Below are 20,000 nucleotides of genomic sequence, written 5' to 3' on the forward strand. Positions count from 1 at the left end.
TACTGGAACCTGCATGGACCCAAGATTCTCTTAGAAATCAGTCAAGTTTGGTGAAGAAAAAAACATGGTTTGGGGCGACATTCAGTATGAAGGCATGCGAGATATCTGCAGAGTGGATGGCAACATCAACAGCCTGAGGTATCAAGACATTTGTGCTGCCCATTACATTACAAACCACAAGAGAGGGCTAATTCTTCAGCAGGATAGCGCTCCTTCTCATACTTCAGCCTCCACATCAAAGTTCTTGAAAGCAAAGAAGTTCAAGGTGCTCCAGGATTGGCCAGCCCAGTCACCAGTAATGAACATTATTGAGCATGTCTGGGGTAATTGAAGATGAATCCAAAGAATCTTGATGAACTCTGGGAGTCCTGCAAGAACGGTTTCTTTGCCATTCCTGATGACTTTATTAATAAGTGATTTGAGTCATTGCAGAGATGTATGGATGCAGTCCTCCAAGCTCAAGGGAGTCAAACACAATATTCATTCCACTGTACCATGACATTATATTCTATACTGTACATCATTTCTGTTAAGTGACAAGACTTTTGTCTAAGCGTTTCTTAGCAACTTAATTATGTTGCCTTGGTTTCATAAATGCCATGTATGCACTATACTTCTGTAGGTTTTAAATCTCCTTGTGGAACATTTCTCCATTGTGTTTGCGAGTGTCTTCGTGTAGTAGAATAATTTCAGGTCCAAAGCGCCCAACAGAAAATGAAGTGAGAGGGACAGAGGTGAAGAAATGATTTCTGCAGTAGTTCAGCGGACGCAGTGCTCTGTGAAGTGTGCCGGCCTCTGCTGAGTTCTGTCATCAATCATATCTGAGAGAGGGAAAAAAAACCTGACAGCTCTCCATTTGCAATCTTTCTTTGTCTCTCGTCGGTACTAAAGCAATGTTGTGCATTACTTTGTCCACCAAAAAGAGCCTTGGAATCCATTGTGTTGATCCTCGGATGCATTGATATTGCAGTATCTGTTGTGGGATTGAGCGGCGGCTGTCTGTGGGCGGATCATGAATATATCTCTATTCAGCACGGCGCACAATGAAATTCACTCAAGTAGGACATGGTCTCGCGGTAACATTTCTGTCACATCGCAGACATGGGGATTGGAAAACACATTTAAAGAATATGGATTCGGATTCCTAAATCGCTGTGCAAATTGATAAATAGCTGTGGAAATGATTGTGTTTGGGGATTTTGATTAACTTTGGAAGTCAGGGTTTTTTTTATTATTGCGTTCATTACTCCTCGTAATAAAAAAGTTTTTCAAGTGTAATCAAGAAGTCACAAACTCATTTCGAGCAATAAAACAAATGAAAAGGATAGAGCAAAGATAGAAAGTGAAGTAAACAGTGTGTGAGATATTAAAGGAAGCTAACAGCAGTGTGAAAGTCAACATAGACAAAAAATACAGACAGACGGATGGATGGATGGATGGATGGATGGATGAAGTAGGCAGGCAGGCAGGCAGGCAGGCAGGCAGATAGATAGATAGATAGATAGATAGATAGACAGATAGACAGATAGACAGACAGATAGACAGATAGACAGATAGACAGATAGATAGATAGATAGATAGATAGATAGATAGATAGATAGATAGATAGATAGATAGATGTTGATTTGGTAATGTTTTAGATTTGTGTTTGTTTGAGCATGATGCTAACTTGTATTTTCACATAAGCTGTGTCGAATTTTTTTGAAATGAGACAGACTTCGTCGTGCCGCAATGACACAGCTCACTTCGAATGCATCCTTCAGAGGCTGCATCCTCCGAAGGATGCATTCGACGTGAGCTGCATCATTGCGGCACGACGAAGGCTGTCTCATTTCAAAAAAATTCAAAGGCTCCTTCAAATGCAGCCTCAAAATGCATCCTTCGCTTCCGACGACACAACAGGTGGATCCTTGTCGGGTTCAAACGTCCCAAAATTTATTGCGCGCTGATAACGGCAGGACGTTTTTTTTTTTTTACTCTGGATTACACATGTTAAAAAAACAAAAAGAGAATGACAATTCTTACTAAAGAGTGATTTTATAGACAGTTTGCATTTTTGTGTGTACATGTATGGATCAAAGGACATATATTTCCAGCTTCTGTAAACCTCGCTTTGCCTTCAGATCACTTAAAATAAGTTTTAAAATAACTTTGAAAAAAAGTTGTTTCAAATTTTATTACCGCTTATTAACGGCAGCTGTTACGGTTGCCTGGTGATGAGATTAGCCCTCTGGAGGCCAGATCGTTTTATTTCAAAACGCTCTGTTCGGCCTGTGTGCACTTCGAAGAACTCCCCTTTGAAGTGAGACACAGCTATTGTTAGATGTGGATTTGTTGAAGTTTTAGTTACTATTATCGTTGTTTTAGCATGTTGATAACATGCATTGTTATATTGTTAGCATTTAACAATTTGGTGGCATGTTTTAACATTTTGCTTGCATTTTTATTTTAGTTTAATTTAATTTTATACAATTGTTAGCATGTTTTATCACATTCTTCGCATATTGTGGAAAATGGTTGGTTTAGAAAATCCCTAGCATGTTTTATGATGTGCTAGCATTCTCTTACTATGTTTTAACAGTATTTAATATGTTGCTAGCAGATTTCCAGCAGTTTCTGATGTGATAGCATGTTTTAACATGTTACTTGCAGTTTTATTTTAACAAACTGCTAACATGTTTAAGCACTGGCATGATGCGGAAATTGGTTAGTATGTTTTAGCAAGTTACTAGTACATTTTATGTGTTCTCTTAATGTGTTTTAACTGTATTTAATATGTTGCAAGCATAATTCTAGCGGGTGCTGACACATACCCTGTGTTAGCATTGAAAAAGTTTGTTTCATAATGTTTCAAATTAGCTTTCAACGGTTTCAACAGGGTGAAGCAGGCATGGGAAATTTAAAGCAAAGTAAAATAACATGGAGACTGATTCGTTGTAAATTGTTGTCACATTGTTGCTAACATTGTAGAAATTTACTAGCATATTTGTTTTATGAAGTTTTTAACATGTATTAGCATAATATTAGAATTATTCTGTAGTTTTGATAGCATGTTGCTTGCATGTTTATTTCAACAAATCAATAACATGTTTTTTCTACATTCTTAACATGTTATGGAAATTGGTTAACAGATTTTAGCAAGTAACTAGCATGTTTTATCATGTGCTAGCATATTCATATCAATGTTTTAATATGTTGATAGCATATTTCTAGCAGGTACTAATGCTGCAAGTACAATGTTTACAATGTTTACAATGTTTACAATTTACTAACAAGTTTAACACAGGACTAGCATGAATTGCTAGCATTTTACTAGCTGTACTTAAAGTTCTGTGGCTGCATCTGAAATTGCCTACTAGAGTAGGTACTACATTTGCATTTGAAATTACTACACAACCCTTAGAAAAGTACAGATTATATAGTATGAAAGTGAGTATGAATGGAACTTGGATGGACTACATCTGCCATTTGTCATTATCATATGAGCTAGTCGCAAAGCTTCACTCCCATTCATGAATTCTCTCACATTGCATTATGGGATATCATTGTGTCCATTGGATGCACATTTCACAATCTCTCCAGATATAGTAAGTTATCTGAGTACTTCTTGCATGAATTCAGACATACTGTACTACTCGACTCGCATACTGTTTTTAGCATACTATATAGTAGGGAAGTATGCAGTTTTGGATGCACCCTATATGTATGGTATGAATTTCAGATTTTCTTCAAATATTGCAAACATTTTTAGTGCATCCTTTGATCAATATACAACACCATCTTATACACCCTGCATGAATGCAATCCCATAATGCACAGTGGTATTTCTCTCAAAAATGAAACAAACATTTCAGATTTACAATAATTGCGTATTGAAAGAGTGTCATTCGTTCAGAGTGGATCATGTCTTTCTTGTTAATCACATTAAACACTGAGGAGTCATATTATTTTATGCTCAAATGTTCTCGATGCTCTTTTTTTTTCCAGCCGGACACTGTGGCATTCCTGAACGGATCGTGAACGGTCAAGTGATCGGGGAAAACTTTGGCTACAGGGACACAGTAGTCTACCAGTGCAATCCGGGTTTCCGGCTCATCGGTTCCTCCGTGCGGATCTGCCAACAGGATCACAACTGGTCCGGGCAGCTGCCATCCTGCGTGTGTGAGTAATGCGCAATAACACGCGGCAAGTTTTGGTTCCCATCCAAAGGATTAGTTTGACATGTAATGCAGGCAAACCCCCATTCAGCGCATGACAGGCATCAAGCACAAATCCTGACGTTACATTTGATGAGGGAAAACACCGACACCACCTGACTCTGTGTGGGTGATTTGGATGTTTTCCTCGCTTTATTTGTGATCCGGCAGTATGCAAAGCTTCTTAGATGAATGCTTACATACAAGTTGTATTTTAATTTTTCTTGTCAAGCATTGGAGATTATTCTTCTGCAGACTGATGGAAATACGCTAGCAGTCAAAAGAACATGCTTGGCTGATGTTTCATCATCTTAAAAAAAACCTTTTGATCTAAAAAAAAATGCTTGAAGTGGGTTTACAAATATGAACAAGGATTTCATATGGATTTCATACAGAAATGAATACAGAGCTTCTGGAGTTTTGATTCTTTTGTTGTTTTATTAGTTAGAGTGAATCTTCTTTGAATGTTGCAGCCTGTAAGCAGGGTGGTCAGATGCACTAACAAATAAGTTACTTGGAAACACCCATACACTCTCATATTCACACACACACACTCATACACTATACGGCCAATTTAATTTATTCAATTCACCTATATCGCAAGTCTTTAGACTGTGGGGGAAACCGGATGTGTATATATATATATATATATATATATATATATATATATATATATATATATATATATATATATATATATATATGAAGAGTTTAGATGCAAAACTCTCTAAGTCCATCTGACCTCTTCTTTTGTAAACAAGCATTTTCTATCAGGCTCCTCTGATTAGGTTCAGAAGTTTCATTTTATAGGTAATGATAGGATTATTAGCTAGTAAATAAAATAACCTTTTTTCAAAATTTTCACTTTAGTCAATTCTTTGGTTTTTAACAAGATAGATTTCCTTTTGCGTCAAAACCAGCTAAATCCACTTGTGCTTTTTTTGCAAAAACCTCTAAATCTACCTATTGGGACAAGACATTGTTATTAGTTAAAAATCACTAAAGATGTGATTAGAAATAATTTTACCAAACATAAAACACCTCAAATTAAAAATCTGTAAATCTGTCAAGTAAGTGGCAGTTCTTTCCGCTGTTGTAACCCCTGATAAACCAGAGACAAAGCAGAAGGAAAATGAATGACTGAAATCTGTCAAGTGCATTAATTAATAGCATTAAAATTGACATTAAATAAATCTGAACAATCTGTTGTCATTTCTGATATTTGGGATTTAGATTTAATGTAAGTAGAGCAATGTAAACATTGTAAACTAAGCCTCTTAGATTCAAATAATGTAGTGTAAAAACATTGTGAAGCATCAATATCTGTGCATTGTCTATTAATATAAGAAGCTTATCAGGTGTATAGGTATTATGAAGCAATATAAATAATGTGTAGTTTTATTATATATATATATATATATATATATATATATATATATATATATATATATATATATATATATATATATATATATACACAAGGTAGGTCTACTGGGCAAAAAAGGGGATGTCTTTCAGACACTTTAGAAGCTGTCATTCATTCATTCTCACCAAACTCAGTCTTTGTCTCTTTTTCATCTCTTGTTTATTTATCCTCATAGCATAGACCAGGAGCATCGCTAGACCCAATTTACTGGGGCACGTGCCCCAGTAAATATCACCAGTGCCCCAGTAAATGGATTGAGATATGATTTACTTCATATGTAAGTGTATTTATTAAGAGTGGTAATTCCAAAATAAAGGCGTTATTCTCTATATGCAACCGAACCAACACTGATGAAAGCAATGTGTTTAATCTAAAAGCAAACTGACGCAAACTGACGTCAACAAAACTAAAGTTTAAACAATATGACGGTGAAGCAAAAAGGAGGGATGATGAGTCAAGGAGGTAAAGACTTACCTAATTCTCTGCCATGTGTCAAGACAACAGATAATTCTATAAAACATCTTTTTTTTTGTATTTTATTGAATTTTCTATAGAATTTAATTCAACTAAAAATAATATTTATGCAAAATATTTCTTAAATGATCTTAGCATATCACTCCAGTTGTGTCTAAACATTGTTTTGCAGTTACATTTAAGATTATTTAGAACAATAATTGTATAGTAACAAGAAAACTTTTATTTATAATAAATATTTATATTTATAAAAAAAATAATTATTATATATATATATATATATATATATATATATATATATATATATATATATATATATATATATAATTTTTGTTTTTTTTTTTAAACGCAAGGTTTCCCAACTAGGACTTCACAATACAAGCAGTTTGAAGTAGCTCTAAGGAACCATGCGTTCCCTCTACCACAACTGAATCTCTTCTTCATTCACCCACTCACCTACTATACATTCCAGTTGTCTGACCAGCGCCCTCTAGTGCCCTGTAGTTCCATTAGAACAGCATTTTTATTTCCATTATTCCATATATAACAAACAAAACAAGTGACAGACATTTCATTCTGTTTCAATATATATATTTATAACTGATTATATAATTATACCTGAAGCCATTTTTTTTCTGATTTAAAAAAAGACCTTGCACTTAAAAGGTTGCACATATTAGAATTTTACAGTCAAGACTACATTTGTGAAAATGACCTGTTTTTTTTCAAAGGATTAATTATGATTTTGAGCTCACTACACTTGAAATCTTTAAGTTTATGCATTTTCATGGTACATAAGTTATTAACTCAATTTTTAAGTGGTAGGACCAAAATGCAAAATTTTATGTTATGTTCAGTCAACTTAATTGTTTAAGTAAAGACAAGATTAGGGTTTACACTACAATGATCCTTTCCACTGCGCACAACATTTGGACACAGCTGTCGGAATATGCCCCCTTGTGGTACAGAATTTTCAGTGTTGTCGTGCACCATGGGAGAGAAGCTGATTCTCGTGGTGTCCGAAATAAAGTACAAAAAGAGCCTTTATTCTCTGTGCGTTCACCATGGTTGAATGAATGAATGAATACTACAAACTCATAGACCGCTAAAGATTTTGGAGGGAATGTGGAGACAATATAAAAAAAAATGTATGACTCATTTATGAATAGAAGTGTTATTTTAATAGAGACTTTTTTCTGTTTCAAGAGTTCACACTTAGATATTGTTTGACAACTGTTAGCAGGTTTGGCATGCTGTCCCGGGAGAGAACCCTGAGCTCGGAGATAGGTGAGCATATGAGGGGTCCATAGAGCATATGAGGGGAGCACAAGATCAGGTGGTTCTCGAGAGCTCCCCGTGGTAGAAGAAAAAAGGAGGAGAAGGGGTGGATGGGGGGGTTTCTTCGGAAAACGAAGATAAGAGAGTAGTTCTAGCTAGGCTACTTATAGTGAGTTTGGGTTAATCTGATTGGCTAACTAGTGAATGTAGATGAGTGGCCAGCTGCAGTCAATCATATCACGTGCTCCTCTCGAAATTAGTTTGAAAACTTCACTTAAAAAAATAACAGTAAAAAAAAAACCTACTGTTTTTCATCTTGCGCACATGGACCTGCTTAGACAACACTGAAATACATCACGGTCGGCTGGTCGCATACAGTCTAGTCGTAGGAGTTAAAATATTTCAATGCACGGAGATGATCGGAACTTCACGCAACTCCCGGACTAATCTCCATTGGAAATGAATGATTTTGTCTGTCGCTTGTCATTTGTCGTGTGCAGTGGAAAGGCGGCTTTACAGAAATATACACGGGGGCTAATTATTCAGGAGGTTTTATAATTCTGACTTCAACGGTATATTGTATACATTACATCAAATACTGTATTCATTTTGACTCTGTTTTTTCTCACAGCCGTCAGCTGTGGTCATCCGGGCAGCCCGATCTACGGCCGTACGGTTGGCGACGGCTTCAACCTAAATGACGTGGTGACCTTCTTCTGCAATAAAGGCTACATTCTGGAAGGGCCGTCTGAAGCGCAGTGTCAGTCCGACCGGCAGTGGAGCCAGCAGCCACCCACATGCAGAGGTTTGCACACCAAATCACTCCTTTTCTCATTACACTCAAATCTAAGCACTGTGGCGTTGATGGAAATGACTTTCAGGCTGCGACGGTTGAGAAAAAAAAAAAAACCCAATGACCAATTTCAGCCCTCTGGCCCTCTTTCAGCTACCACTAACACATTGAGTCACGGTGTGAATAGTGACAGATTAGCTGTAGATGAGATGCATGTTCTGAATGTAATCTGTGCTTTGTTAGTGGCGTGATTGCGAGAGTCTCTGAGGACGGTCTGTAGTGCTGGAGTCTGACAACACACCGGATGAATAGATCAACAGAGATGCTGGCTTGATTGCTGGACTGGATTTTGGTTTTGTAGGATAATTGTCAAGAAATACGTGGGTTTATCTCACTGAAGAGGCTGTGATCTAATGTTTGGTCCTTGTTTTTATTCACATCGAGTTTAGCTATTTATTTACAAAAAAGAAAAATAATAATACATTGGTAACACTTCTGTTCATCGAGCATGGACCTTCATCATGCACTGGGGTGGTTTGCTGCCAAGTGTGATGCCGCTGGGATGAGAATCAGCACCTTCAAGTCCGAGGCCCTGGTGCTCCACCGGAAAAAGGTGGTTTGCCATCTCCAGGTTAGAGGAAAGTCCTTACCCCAGGTGGAGGAGTTGAAGTAACTCTAGGTTTTGTTAACGAGTGAGGGAAGGATGGAACGTGAGATTGACAGGCGGATTGGTGCAGCGGCAACAGTAAGGCAGTCGATGTACTGGTCCGTTGTGGTAAAGAAGGAGCTGAGCCAAAAGGCAAAGCTCTCGATTTACCGGTCAATCTACGTTCCTACTCTCACCTATGGTCATGAGCTTTGGGTCATGAACAAAAGGACAAGATCTTGGATACAAGTGGCCGAAATGAGTTTCCTTCGCAGGGTAGCTGGGTGCACTCTTCTGGATAGGGTGAGGAGCTCTGACACTCAAGAGGAGCTCGAAGTAGAGCCTCTGCTCCTCCACATCGAGAGAAGTCAGCTGAGGTGGCTCGGGCATCTGTTTCAGATGCCTCCTGGACGCCTACCTAGGGAGGCGTTCCAGGCATGTCCCACCGGGAGGAGGCCTCGGGGAAGACCCAGGACACGCTGGAGGGACTATGTCTCTTGGCTGGCCTGGGAGCGCCTCAGGATACCCCCGGAGAAGCTGGAGGAAGTGTCTGGGGAGAGGAAAGTATGGGGTTCTCTCCTAAGACTGCTGCACCCACGACCCGGCCCCGGAAAAGCAGCAGAAAATGAATGAATGAATGAATGAATGAATGAATGAATGGTAACATTTGGATGGGGAGATCATAAGACTGTCATAAATCCTTTATAATCATGAGTTACATGTCATGAATATGAATAAGATTGGATGCATGCTTTGACAAGTGTTTTTAAAGACTACAGAATACACAAGACATGTCAGTCGTACAGTTTTGAATGGGGAAGAGTGTAACTGTCAATATGGCAACTGAAGCCACACCTACTAGTACAGGAGCCAATCATCGATCGCTATAGACTGACGATTATCCATTGGAGAAGCTCGGACCAGACATGTACATTTACGACAGTTTGGTCGTCAACAAACATAGTGGAATCTCAGCGAATACTTGCTTCACAGACATCAGAAAGACATCCACATATAGCTTGAAATCTCTACTTTGAAATGAACCAAGTGCACTTGAAAACAAGTGGTTTTGATTTTGTAATCTGTATGATAATCTGTCAAACGCACATCACATGACAGCAACTACACAAATGCCACAAGCATATAAATAAAGAGTCGCTGTCATTTCTGAAGGAGATTCACGAAGATCTGACAAAGCATTATCCAGAGGATGATAATGTGTAACACTGCCATAAATGAGGTTGGTGTCGTGATCTCGTTTCTTTCAAGTGTGCTTATGCATTAGCTCGGGCAACCTGAAAATATGCAGATTTGATTTGATTTGTATGTTTAGAAACTAAACGAGTTGGCTGTTGTTCAATTTTATTGGTGATTCCAAATATGTAATGTAATCGTAGGTTTGGCTATCAATTTTGGAGAATTTGATGTTTCCCCATTCAGACAAAATAACTGAGCATACTGCCTGAGAGACGTTTCAAAGATGGCCGCCGAGTGAAGTGATCTGCCTTAAAGGGATTTTGGTCTTATGTGATTTTAAATGTAAAGATGACTTTTTCTGAAATGTCTTTGTCACAGCAACTTGACATTACCAACTTGTCATAAATCTGTCATAAACATAATTGTCATGAAGCCAGTATAATTGCGCCATGAATATTTTTTCTGATCTCATTGATCTGACTTCGTCGACATAGGCTCTTTCTGAAAGCGTAGCCCTATATACATTTCCAGAGATTGCGAATTATGTAGCTAGAAGTACATATAGCTGCATTTTGTCTTTGAAACGAATGCTAGGGGCCAATATGACGCCGTTCATTTCCCGTTACCAGCTGACCGCTTACCTCCATATGGACGGCTTTCCCACTGTTACCAGTTTGTTCAGTATCTCGCCACATTCGTTGGCAGATTTAAGAAGCAGAGAGGAGTTGACTACGACAAGGGGTTCGCCTCTGGTGAAGAACAGTTTCAGAAAGTGGGTAAGACAAAAACAGAAGCCCAAAAAATAAAATAAACAGGTAAATAACAGGGTGGTAAAATGTGGTAAAATCTGAAAACATGGTAAAAATCAGGCGAGGGGTTTTCTTTTTCTGGATTTTTGGGGGGGGGGTTAGGGAAGTGGGTTGGTGCTAGTCAATCTGTGCTTTTGAAAACACTATCGGTTGGGTCAGTCGATCAGTCAGTCAGTTAGTCAACAGCGGCCTCTGGTGGATTTATGCGAGAAGAGCAAGCTCGAATGGCACTTGCGACACAGCGGCCTCTGGTGGATTCGTGAAAACAAAAACGTATTATGGGATGTGCACTCTCAAGAAATGTTTATAGCGGACATTTTCAAAATGAGCCTGGGTTGAAATTCATCATTAAAATTTCTCAGTAAAAGTGTCAATAATCTGTCAAATAATTTTATAACAGCATCATTAATATTTATTAGCATTTAATGACATTTTAATTATAAATTAAATTTTTACCTCTGAAGCTGAGGTCAAGAGAAATATTAATGTTGCTGTTGTAAAATACATGAAACAATTATAATAACCTCATAGCAATCATATTCATGACAGATTTATGACAAGCTATGTTGTCTTGATAATGACGAAGACAAAAATGATTTATTTGTTGTCATAAAAACATAAAAAGTCATCTATGTATTTAAAATGACATAACTGAGCTAACGATACTTATACTTCATATTCGTATCATGTGTCATGTCATAATTATAAAGGATTCATGACACTTATGTGAACACCCCTTTAAGGCAAATGTTAACAAATTATTATTATTTATTCATTTAAGAAGCATATTTAGATGTAATTGTTGTTTATAGATGGTTTGTGTAACTATCCTGCTTAATTATAAAACTGATAAATAAAACATAGATTTAATTTAACTTTTAAATAACCTAAACATTAACAAAAAATGAAAATTTGTAAATCATAAATACATGCATGAAAACCATCAAGTTTAAACAATTTAAATAAATTAATGTTTTATTTCAAAAACTCAACTATTTAGTCTCCACTTTCCTTCCTAATCTGTAACTGCCTTTCTGGCTATACCACTAACTGTACTCTCTCTCAAAAAAACAAAAAAAAAAAAAACATTACTAATGCTTTGCTTCTTAGACTTTACACACCTGAAATTTGTCTATAGCACTTATTCACTGCTGCTCTTATAGTTGTGTAAATTGCTTCCTTGTCCTCATTTGTAAATCGCTTTGGATATAAGCGTCTGCTAAATGACTAAATGTAAATTTTAATTTGGAGATATTCATAAGTACATATTCTCATTCCCATTAGATATACAATATCCCATTAGATATTGTAACATAGGAAGCTGGACAACGGACATGCGTATCTGCATGCAGTTTATTACAGAGAAGTCGTGCAGGCAATGGTCAGAAACAGGAGCATGAAGGTAATCCAAAATATGTGGTCGAAAAGCTGGCAAATGACCAGGCTAGGTGGCAAAGAATCAAACGATAAACTAGGCAGGGATCAAAACACAGCAAGACAAACAAGGAAAAATGCTTTGTAATGTTCGCTAGGCAAAAAAAGACTCGACAACGTGTGTATGAGCGGTGAATATAACGTCCAGGAATCAGGAACTGGTGTGCGTGAGGTGCATGATGTTATTTGTTGTCCACTTCAATGACAAATCTGTAGTTTTCCGAACTGCAATGATTAGATTGCTGGTGATCATGACAGATACACTCACCGGACACTTTATTAGGTACACCTTACTACTACTAGCCTTAGTAAAGTAGCCGGTGAGTGTGTCTGAAAAACATATTCAGAGATGATAAAGAGAAAACGTGTAAGCACAAAGAATCAAAAAAGTTACAAAGTTTTAGAGTTTAACTTTTCAGAGTTTTATGTTAGGAGAATAATAGGAGTTTTCAGATTCAGCATACGATTTTCAAAGCTCCTGACAATTGGTAAAAGATAACTCCTCAAGAAATATTCTCAAAAGGTGCTTTAGGTTATGTTTTAAAGAGATTGTTCTGGAACAGCACCAAGACTCGGGTTTTAGGTAAAAAAGAAAGAATATATTATATTATCCTCCTTACACAATATACAGATGAACCCGGATTGTTTTTATTTTATCAATGGAAGTAGAATAAAACATGTACTGTTTACAATCTTGCATACTGTACATGTCTAATGTCAAAACGGTACATTTATGGCATATCCCACTGTTTTTAATGTTGTCATCTTTTCAAAAACTTCTTGTGAAAAATATATTATTATTTATTTTTCTTTTTTACAAATGTATTATTTATTTATTTATTTATTTATTTGTTTATTTATTTTAAGGTCTACATTGCATTTATTTATTTATTTATTTATTTTAAGGTCTACATTGCATTTATTTATTTATTTTAGGGTGTACATTGCATTTATTTATTTTATTTATTTATTTATTTATTTATTTTAAGGTCTACATTGCATTTATTTATTTTAGGGTGTACATTGCATTTATTTATTTTATTTATTTATTTATTTATTTTAAGGTCTACATTGCATTTATTTATTTTATTTATTTATTTATTTATTTTAAGGTCTCCATTGCATTTATTTATTTATTTATTTATTTATTTGTTTATTTTAAGGTCTACATTGCATTTATTTATTTTATTTATTTATTTATTTATTTTAAGGTCTACATTGCATTTATTTAATTTAGGGTGTACATTGCATTTATTTATTTATTCTAAGGTCTACATTGCATTTATTTATTTATTTATTTATTTTATTTATTTATTTATTTATTTATTTTAAGGTCTACATTGCATTTATTTAATTTAGGGTGTACATTGCATTTATTTATTTATTCTAAGGTCTACATTGCATTTATTTATTTATTTATTTATTTTAGGGGGAACATTGCATTTTTGTTATATTTATTGTTTTTTACATTATGCATTTATTTATTTATTTCATGGTATTATATATATATATATATATATATATATATATATATATATATATATATAGATAGATAGATATATATATATATATATATATATATATATATATATATATATATATATATATATATATATATATATATATATATATATATGTGTGTGTAACATTACCATGTTACATGAAACAAATTAAATAGTATTTTAAATACATATACACATGTATGTGTGAATATATATATATGAATATGTTTATTTACATGTTAGTGGGAGTCTGCTGTAAAAATATATAATACTCATTACATTTTGCTCAACGAAAGTACGATCAATTTACAACGATGCATTTACTTTATGTGAAAAAGTAATCATATCATAACAAATAAAGCTAACATGCACTTTTAATCCTTTGAACCTTTAAACACACACACATTTTCATATTTTGTGTTGCTTATATAACGATTCTGCTATTTTTTTCCCTCTCCATCTGTTTGTTTTCTTCAGTCGTCAACTGCACTGATCCCGGAATACCGGCCAACTCAATCAGGAAGAGCAAAATTGAGTACGGAAACTTCACTTTCGGGACCGTGGTGTCCTATGACTGCAATCCAGGCTATTACCTCTTCGGGTCATCAGTTCTGACCTGCCAGCCGGTGGGCTACTGGGACAAGCCATTACCAGAATGCCTGGGTACGTCCGCTCCCATCACTTTATTTCTCATTATTTGGCCTCTTTATCATCCACAATCTTTGAACTCTTGCCGTCTGCTAGGCGACAGAATGTGTCACGGGTTCGCCAACATGCAGTCAAGTGCAACGCGGGGTTCAAAGATGCTGTCTGTGTAAAAGTCTTCAAAGGCTGAGTCTTTACAGTGGACAGCGATGAATTTAACACACCTTTACTGTTGTTTGCCAAAGCGTAGAGTATTAAGGTCAAGAGCAAGCACACATTCATTAAAGAGATGTGTTCATTTGCCTGTGAGATAGTAATTGCCTCCTGCTCTCACTTTCCATCTCTGTACCGGTAATTGCTTCAAACCCAAATTTGACCAATTCTCGTAGAGCTGTTTGCACCGTGAAAAGAAGCCACCGTCCTGCTAGCTGTCTATTAGTCTTGTTTTTTCCTCTCAAGTGTACACAAGATAATTCTGCACTTTACTTCGGCGCGACAGAGAGGATACTTGCTGCTCTTAGACTGGGAATTTTAATAAGCGCCTCTTTCAGCCTGATGAATATTATGAAAATTTTAACCTCCTTGGGTGGTGCTCAGGTGCATTTCCAATTCAAAAGAAAGCAGACATCAAAAAAACAGGCCTGAAAAGAAGCTTAGCTAAATTGAATTGAAAAGCTTATGTGTGTTTCTTGAGTGTCGCATGAGAGATGAATTAATGCTGTTGGGGTGTGCGCACAGATACACACTTCACACATCTGAAAGCAATGGATCACGGGGAAATTTTCGCTCTTGTGTTTGTGTACTCATACCAATTCAGGCTCTAGACTCCCCCAGACATTGGGTATCGTTCACTAATAATTGCACACGTCATTTGAGTAAAAGAGCAGGAGTTTGCATGTTGTCACAGTCCAAAGACATGCACTATAGGTGAATCGAATAAACTAAATTGTCCATAGTGTATGAGTGTGTGTGAGAGTGTGTATGGGTGTTTCCCAATACTGGGTTGCGGCTGGAAGGACATACGCTGCATAAAACATATGCTGGAATAGTTGGCGGCTCATTCCGCTGTGGTGACCTCTGAATAGAGACTAATCCGAAGGGAAATGAATGAATGAATAAATAAATAAAGCACATCTAGTAGGTTTTTATCAAAGAATAAAGCCTGACAGGCTTATCAGCAGCCCAAATCAAAGCGCAACACTGTTGGATAAGACTAAAGGGCTTTATCGTGTGAAAATAAACATCTGTATGTACTTTATCCCTCTTATTTCATGATTCCTTGCCACAAAACATAAAAATTAGACACACGATATTGTTCTGGGCCATAACAGTTCATTAATACTTGAATTTAACACATAGCTGACACTAACCTGTGTATTATTCAGTCACAAGATGCCGTCAAACAGTCACAAAAGCAAAGCTGACAGAAACAAAACCAGGCACCTCCGAACACTACCTGGCAAAAGTCTTGTCATCGATCCCAGTTTTAAGAGCAACAAATAATTTGACTTTTTCTAATAAACAACTTTTTCTAGTTAATCATTTGGAAAAGAAGGTAGATTTATTTGATGGGTCATCTGTTGAACTGCATCCCAATCATCCCAAATACTACAGAAGACCTATTGGAACCCGGATAGACCCAAGATTCTCACAGAAATCAATCATGGTTGGTGAAGAAAAAATCATGGTTTGGGGTTACATTCAGTATAGGGGTGTGCGAGAGATCTGCAGAGCGGATGGCAACATCAACAGCCTGAGGTATCAAGGCATTTGTGCTGCCCATTACAAACCACAGGAGAGGGCAAATTCTTTAGCAGGATAGCGCTGCTTCTCATACTTAAGCCTCCACATTAAAGTTCCTGAAAGCAAAGAAGGTCAAGGCACTCCAGGATTGGCCAACCCAGTCACCAGACATTAACATTATTGAGCATGTCTGGGGTAAGATGGAGGAGGCATTGAAGATAAATCCAAAGAATCTTGATGAGCTCTGGGAGTCCTGAAAGAACACTTTCTTTGCCATTCCAGTTGACTTTATTAATAAGTTATTTGAGTCCTTGCAGAGATAGATGGATGCAATCCTCCAAGCTCATGATCGAGTCATACACAATATTCATTCTTTCTTCACTGTACCATGACTTTATATTCTGTACTGTACAATATTTCTGTTCAGTGACAAGACTTTTGTCTAAGCAAAGTGAGACCTTACTGTCCTAATTAAATCATTAAAAATCAAGGCATGATTTTTTTTTTTTTTAAATAAGCATAATCTAGAGCCACTTCATATAAGCCACTTCTGATACCAAATGATCAACTAGAAGTCAAGTTATTATTTGTTGTTCCTAAAACTTGGATAAGCGACAAGACTTTTGTCAGGTAGTGTATTATGAACATATTCACTGAGTCAAAATGATTTTAAGCTCTCGGATGAGTCTGTGTTATTTATAGGTTGTTAGCTGGGAATAACATAGCTTGAAATGTTGCAACTGATCAATCAGAAACAAGTGCTTCAGACAGCAGTGTAATGGTCAATTTAATTCATTTCAAATCATGTTTATTACTATAGCGCTTTAACAATGTAGATAGTGTCAAAGCAGCTTAACATAGAAGTTCTAATAATTGAAACTGTGTCAGTCCAGTTTTCAGAGTTGAAATTTAGTTCAGTTCGGTTTAATTTTCACTGCTGAAAGTTCAAACACTGAAGAGCAAATCCATCAATGCGCAGCTTCACAAATCCCAAACCAAGCAAGCCAGTGGCGACAGTGGCAAGGAACAAACATCACCAATTGACGAATGTGAAGAAAAAAAAGCCTCAAGAGAAAACAGGCTCTGTAATGGTAATTTAAGATCCAGCATATTGAAATAAGGAAGAATTGACAACAGACTATTGAATTGTTCGAAAATAATGCACATGTGGGGTGGTGATGACCATCCAATCAGAAGCTGGCATATCACCCTAAGGAACCAATGGCAGGAACTTGAGTTCAAGGTGTCACGAGAAACAAGCCTATAATTAAACTGACAATAATACAAAAAAGTGTGTGTGCATAATAAATGAAGCCTCAGGAAGCACTGAGACTTGCCCCATAGTGTCCTCTGTTTTGTTTTTTTAATTAGCTGTGTCTTCCAGTACAGTACAGACTACTTTCAAATATAGTAAAATCGATGTAAAGTGATGTGTGATGGACAATTATTCAACACACACACTAAAACTTGACTAAATAAGCTTGTTGTTGCCCTAAAATATCCTTGTCCTCATACAAAAATGGAATAAAATTAATTAGGCATATTTGAATGTGGCGACACGGTGGCTCAGTGGTTAGCACTGTCGCCTCACATCAAGAAGGTTGCTGGTTCGAGCCTCGGTTGGTCAGTTGGTATTTCTCTATGGAGTTTGCATGTTCTCCCCGTATTCGCGTGGGTTTTCATGCAGGTGCATTTGCTATAGGTAAACTGGGAAGGCTAAATTGTCTGTAGTGTATGAGTGTGAATGAGGATATATTGGTGTTTCCCAGTACTGGGTGGCAGCTGAAAGTGCATCCGCTGTGTAAAACACATGCTGGATAAGTTGGCGGTTCATTCCGCTGTGGCGACCCCAGATTAATAAAGGGACTAAGCCGAAAAGAAAATGACTTAATGAAATTAGGCATATTTAAACGTTGCTCACAGCACGCAAGCCCGGTGCTATTCGTCTTATTTAGAGATGGAGAGGCTACTCAGAAGCAAGGTTTGAAAGTGTCTAAATTTAGATGGTGTTCTACATAATCTAGCAAATTTACAAACCCCTGATGTTAGTCCAGGGGATGGTGGGGTTTGGCATTTATTTGTAATTAAAATATATTTATACAAACAGTGAATAAGTGCAAAAGACAACCAAAAATAATACCAAAATTGTGATTTTTATTTATGTTTCCCAAAGTGAACAAAAACAACGAATAAATCCAAAATAAAGAAAATAAAGTAAGGCAAAATATACTATTTACAATATTTACAACACTGAAACAAATACAAAGACAGGAGAGCTGGCAGAAGGGACGTGGGTGGCGCTAAAGGAACGAAAAGAACAAAACCCAAACTAAATCTAACTTCCCAGAAGCATCTAGATAACTAACTATGTGAAACAAAATAATTAGCACGCGAAGAGTCTCCCGAGTCCTGACTGTCTACTCTATCTATCTATCCAAAAGTACAAGGGGTGGCGCTCGCCCCTAACCTAATGTACTATACAGAAGAGTAGTCCTAAGTGTTGCAAAATGTATGTCACGTGACCTTCTTACCTGTCCGCTTCGTCCAAGCCTCGTAAACAACGTTTAAACAGAGAAATGGAGGGATCTACAAATAACGGACGGATAATGTGCACACAGAAACGGGCAACAACAAAATACACAGTTAGACGGGTTTTTTCGTAACGCAAACCAACAAGAAAACAAGACAAGAAAGGGAAAAGAGAGAGACTGGTGAGTGGTCTGTCGCGCGCTTTTATGGTGGGTGGTCTTTGCTTATTGGATGTGACGTAAGAATGACGTAACCGGGGGAGAAATGACCAATAGCTGAATAGACCAATGAACGGAACCTGTGAATAATGAAAGCAGATATGGGAGAGCAGAGCGAGAGAGAGAAAACACAAACAGAGCACAAATATGTAACAGTACAGTGTCCTCTTCCACTTTGCTAAAATTCACCCACGCAGCACTTGTTTCTGGTGACATCTTGAGAGAGGGTTACAGACAGACCCACACAGAATCTGTGCTTGCAGACCTTCACTGTAACATCTTCACATTTCCACAGATCTGAGAACGCCAATCATTCACAGAGTCAAGTCGGGTCGGCTTTTATTGTCATGTTATTCAGGATTTCCACCAAAAAGCAGATATGATTATGAATATGCAAAAAAGTTAAATATGCCAAGTAATATCGTGGCATATTTGCTCGCTCCACTGGCAGAGACGGTGACTTAGCAGTTATTTTCTCTGATGTGACTGTAGCCGAGGTCACTCTGCCATGTTTTACTACCTTTGAATGCTTGGCGTTTAAATTGACTGGAAATAAATATAATTAAATAAATTGTATAAAACAACAACAATATATTAATTTAACAACATATTATGATACAACATATCAGTGTTATCTGGCGAAGTTTAAATTGGACTGTAATTTTATTTTTGAGAAGGTTGCAAAATTTTATTTTAAATTTGATACAGTTTCTTTTGTGAATCTTCAAAGTAATAGAAGTTAGTAAAGTCATTCATTTTCTTTTTTCCTGTTTAGAATTTAACTGAGCCTTTAATTGTCATGTATAAGGGATTTATTAAGCATAAATAGTCCTCACTTTAGATTAGCGTGAAGTTGCATTAATAAAAGCATTTATTAACATACAAATTAACTATTACTGTATGCCTGGATAATAAGATATATGAATGTTAATTTGAATAGTTTATTAATCATTTACTTCTGCATTCCAAACAGATCCTAAAATAGCACCAACTATTCTTAAATAACTAGTTTGTAAATAATGCAATACTTAGGTAATGAAAAAATAATAATTAACAAAGTATGAAAGCACAATCATTAAACACGTTATAAATATGTATTTACAAACTGAT

At 36.5% G+C, this 20,000-nt stretch overlaps 1 protein-coding gene across 1 annotated transcript in view; it reads left to right on the forward strand.

The window, feature by feature from the left end:
• Positions 1-20,000, forward strand: part of csmd3a (CUB and Sushi multiple domains 3a) — a 685,206-nt gene that overhangs the window by 507,558 nt on the left and 157,648 nt on the right. The window contains exons 53-55 of the mRNA XM_056474744.1: positions 3,988-4,161; positions 8,006-8,179; positions 14,233-14,418. Coding sequence (XP_056330719.1) covers positions 3,988-4,161; positions 8,006-8,179; positions 14,233-14,418 — 534 coding nt within the window. The remainder of the gene's footprint in view (positions 1-3,987; positions 4,162-8,005; positions 8,180-14,232; positions 14,419-20,000) is intronic.

Source organism: Danio aesculapii, chromosome 16 (genome assembly GCF_903798145.1).
Source record: "Danio aesculapii chromosome 16, fDanAes4.1, whole genome shotgun sequence".
Classification (NCBI taxonomy): domain Eukaryota; kingdom Metazoa; phylum Chordata; class Actinopteri; order Cypriniformes; family Danionidae; genus Danio; species Danio aesculapii.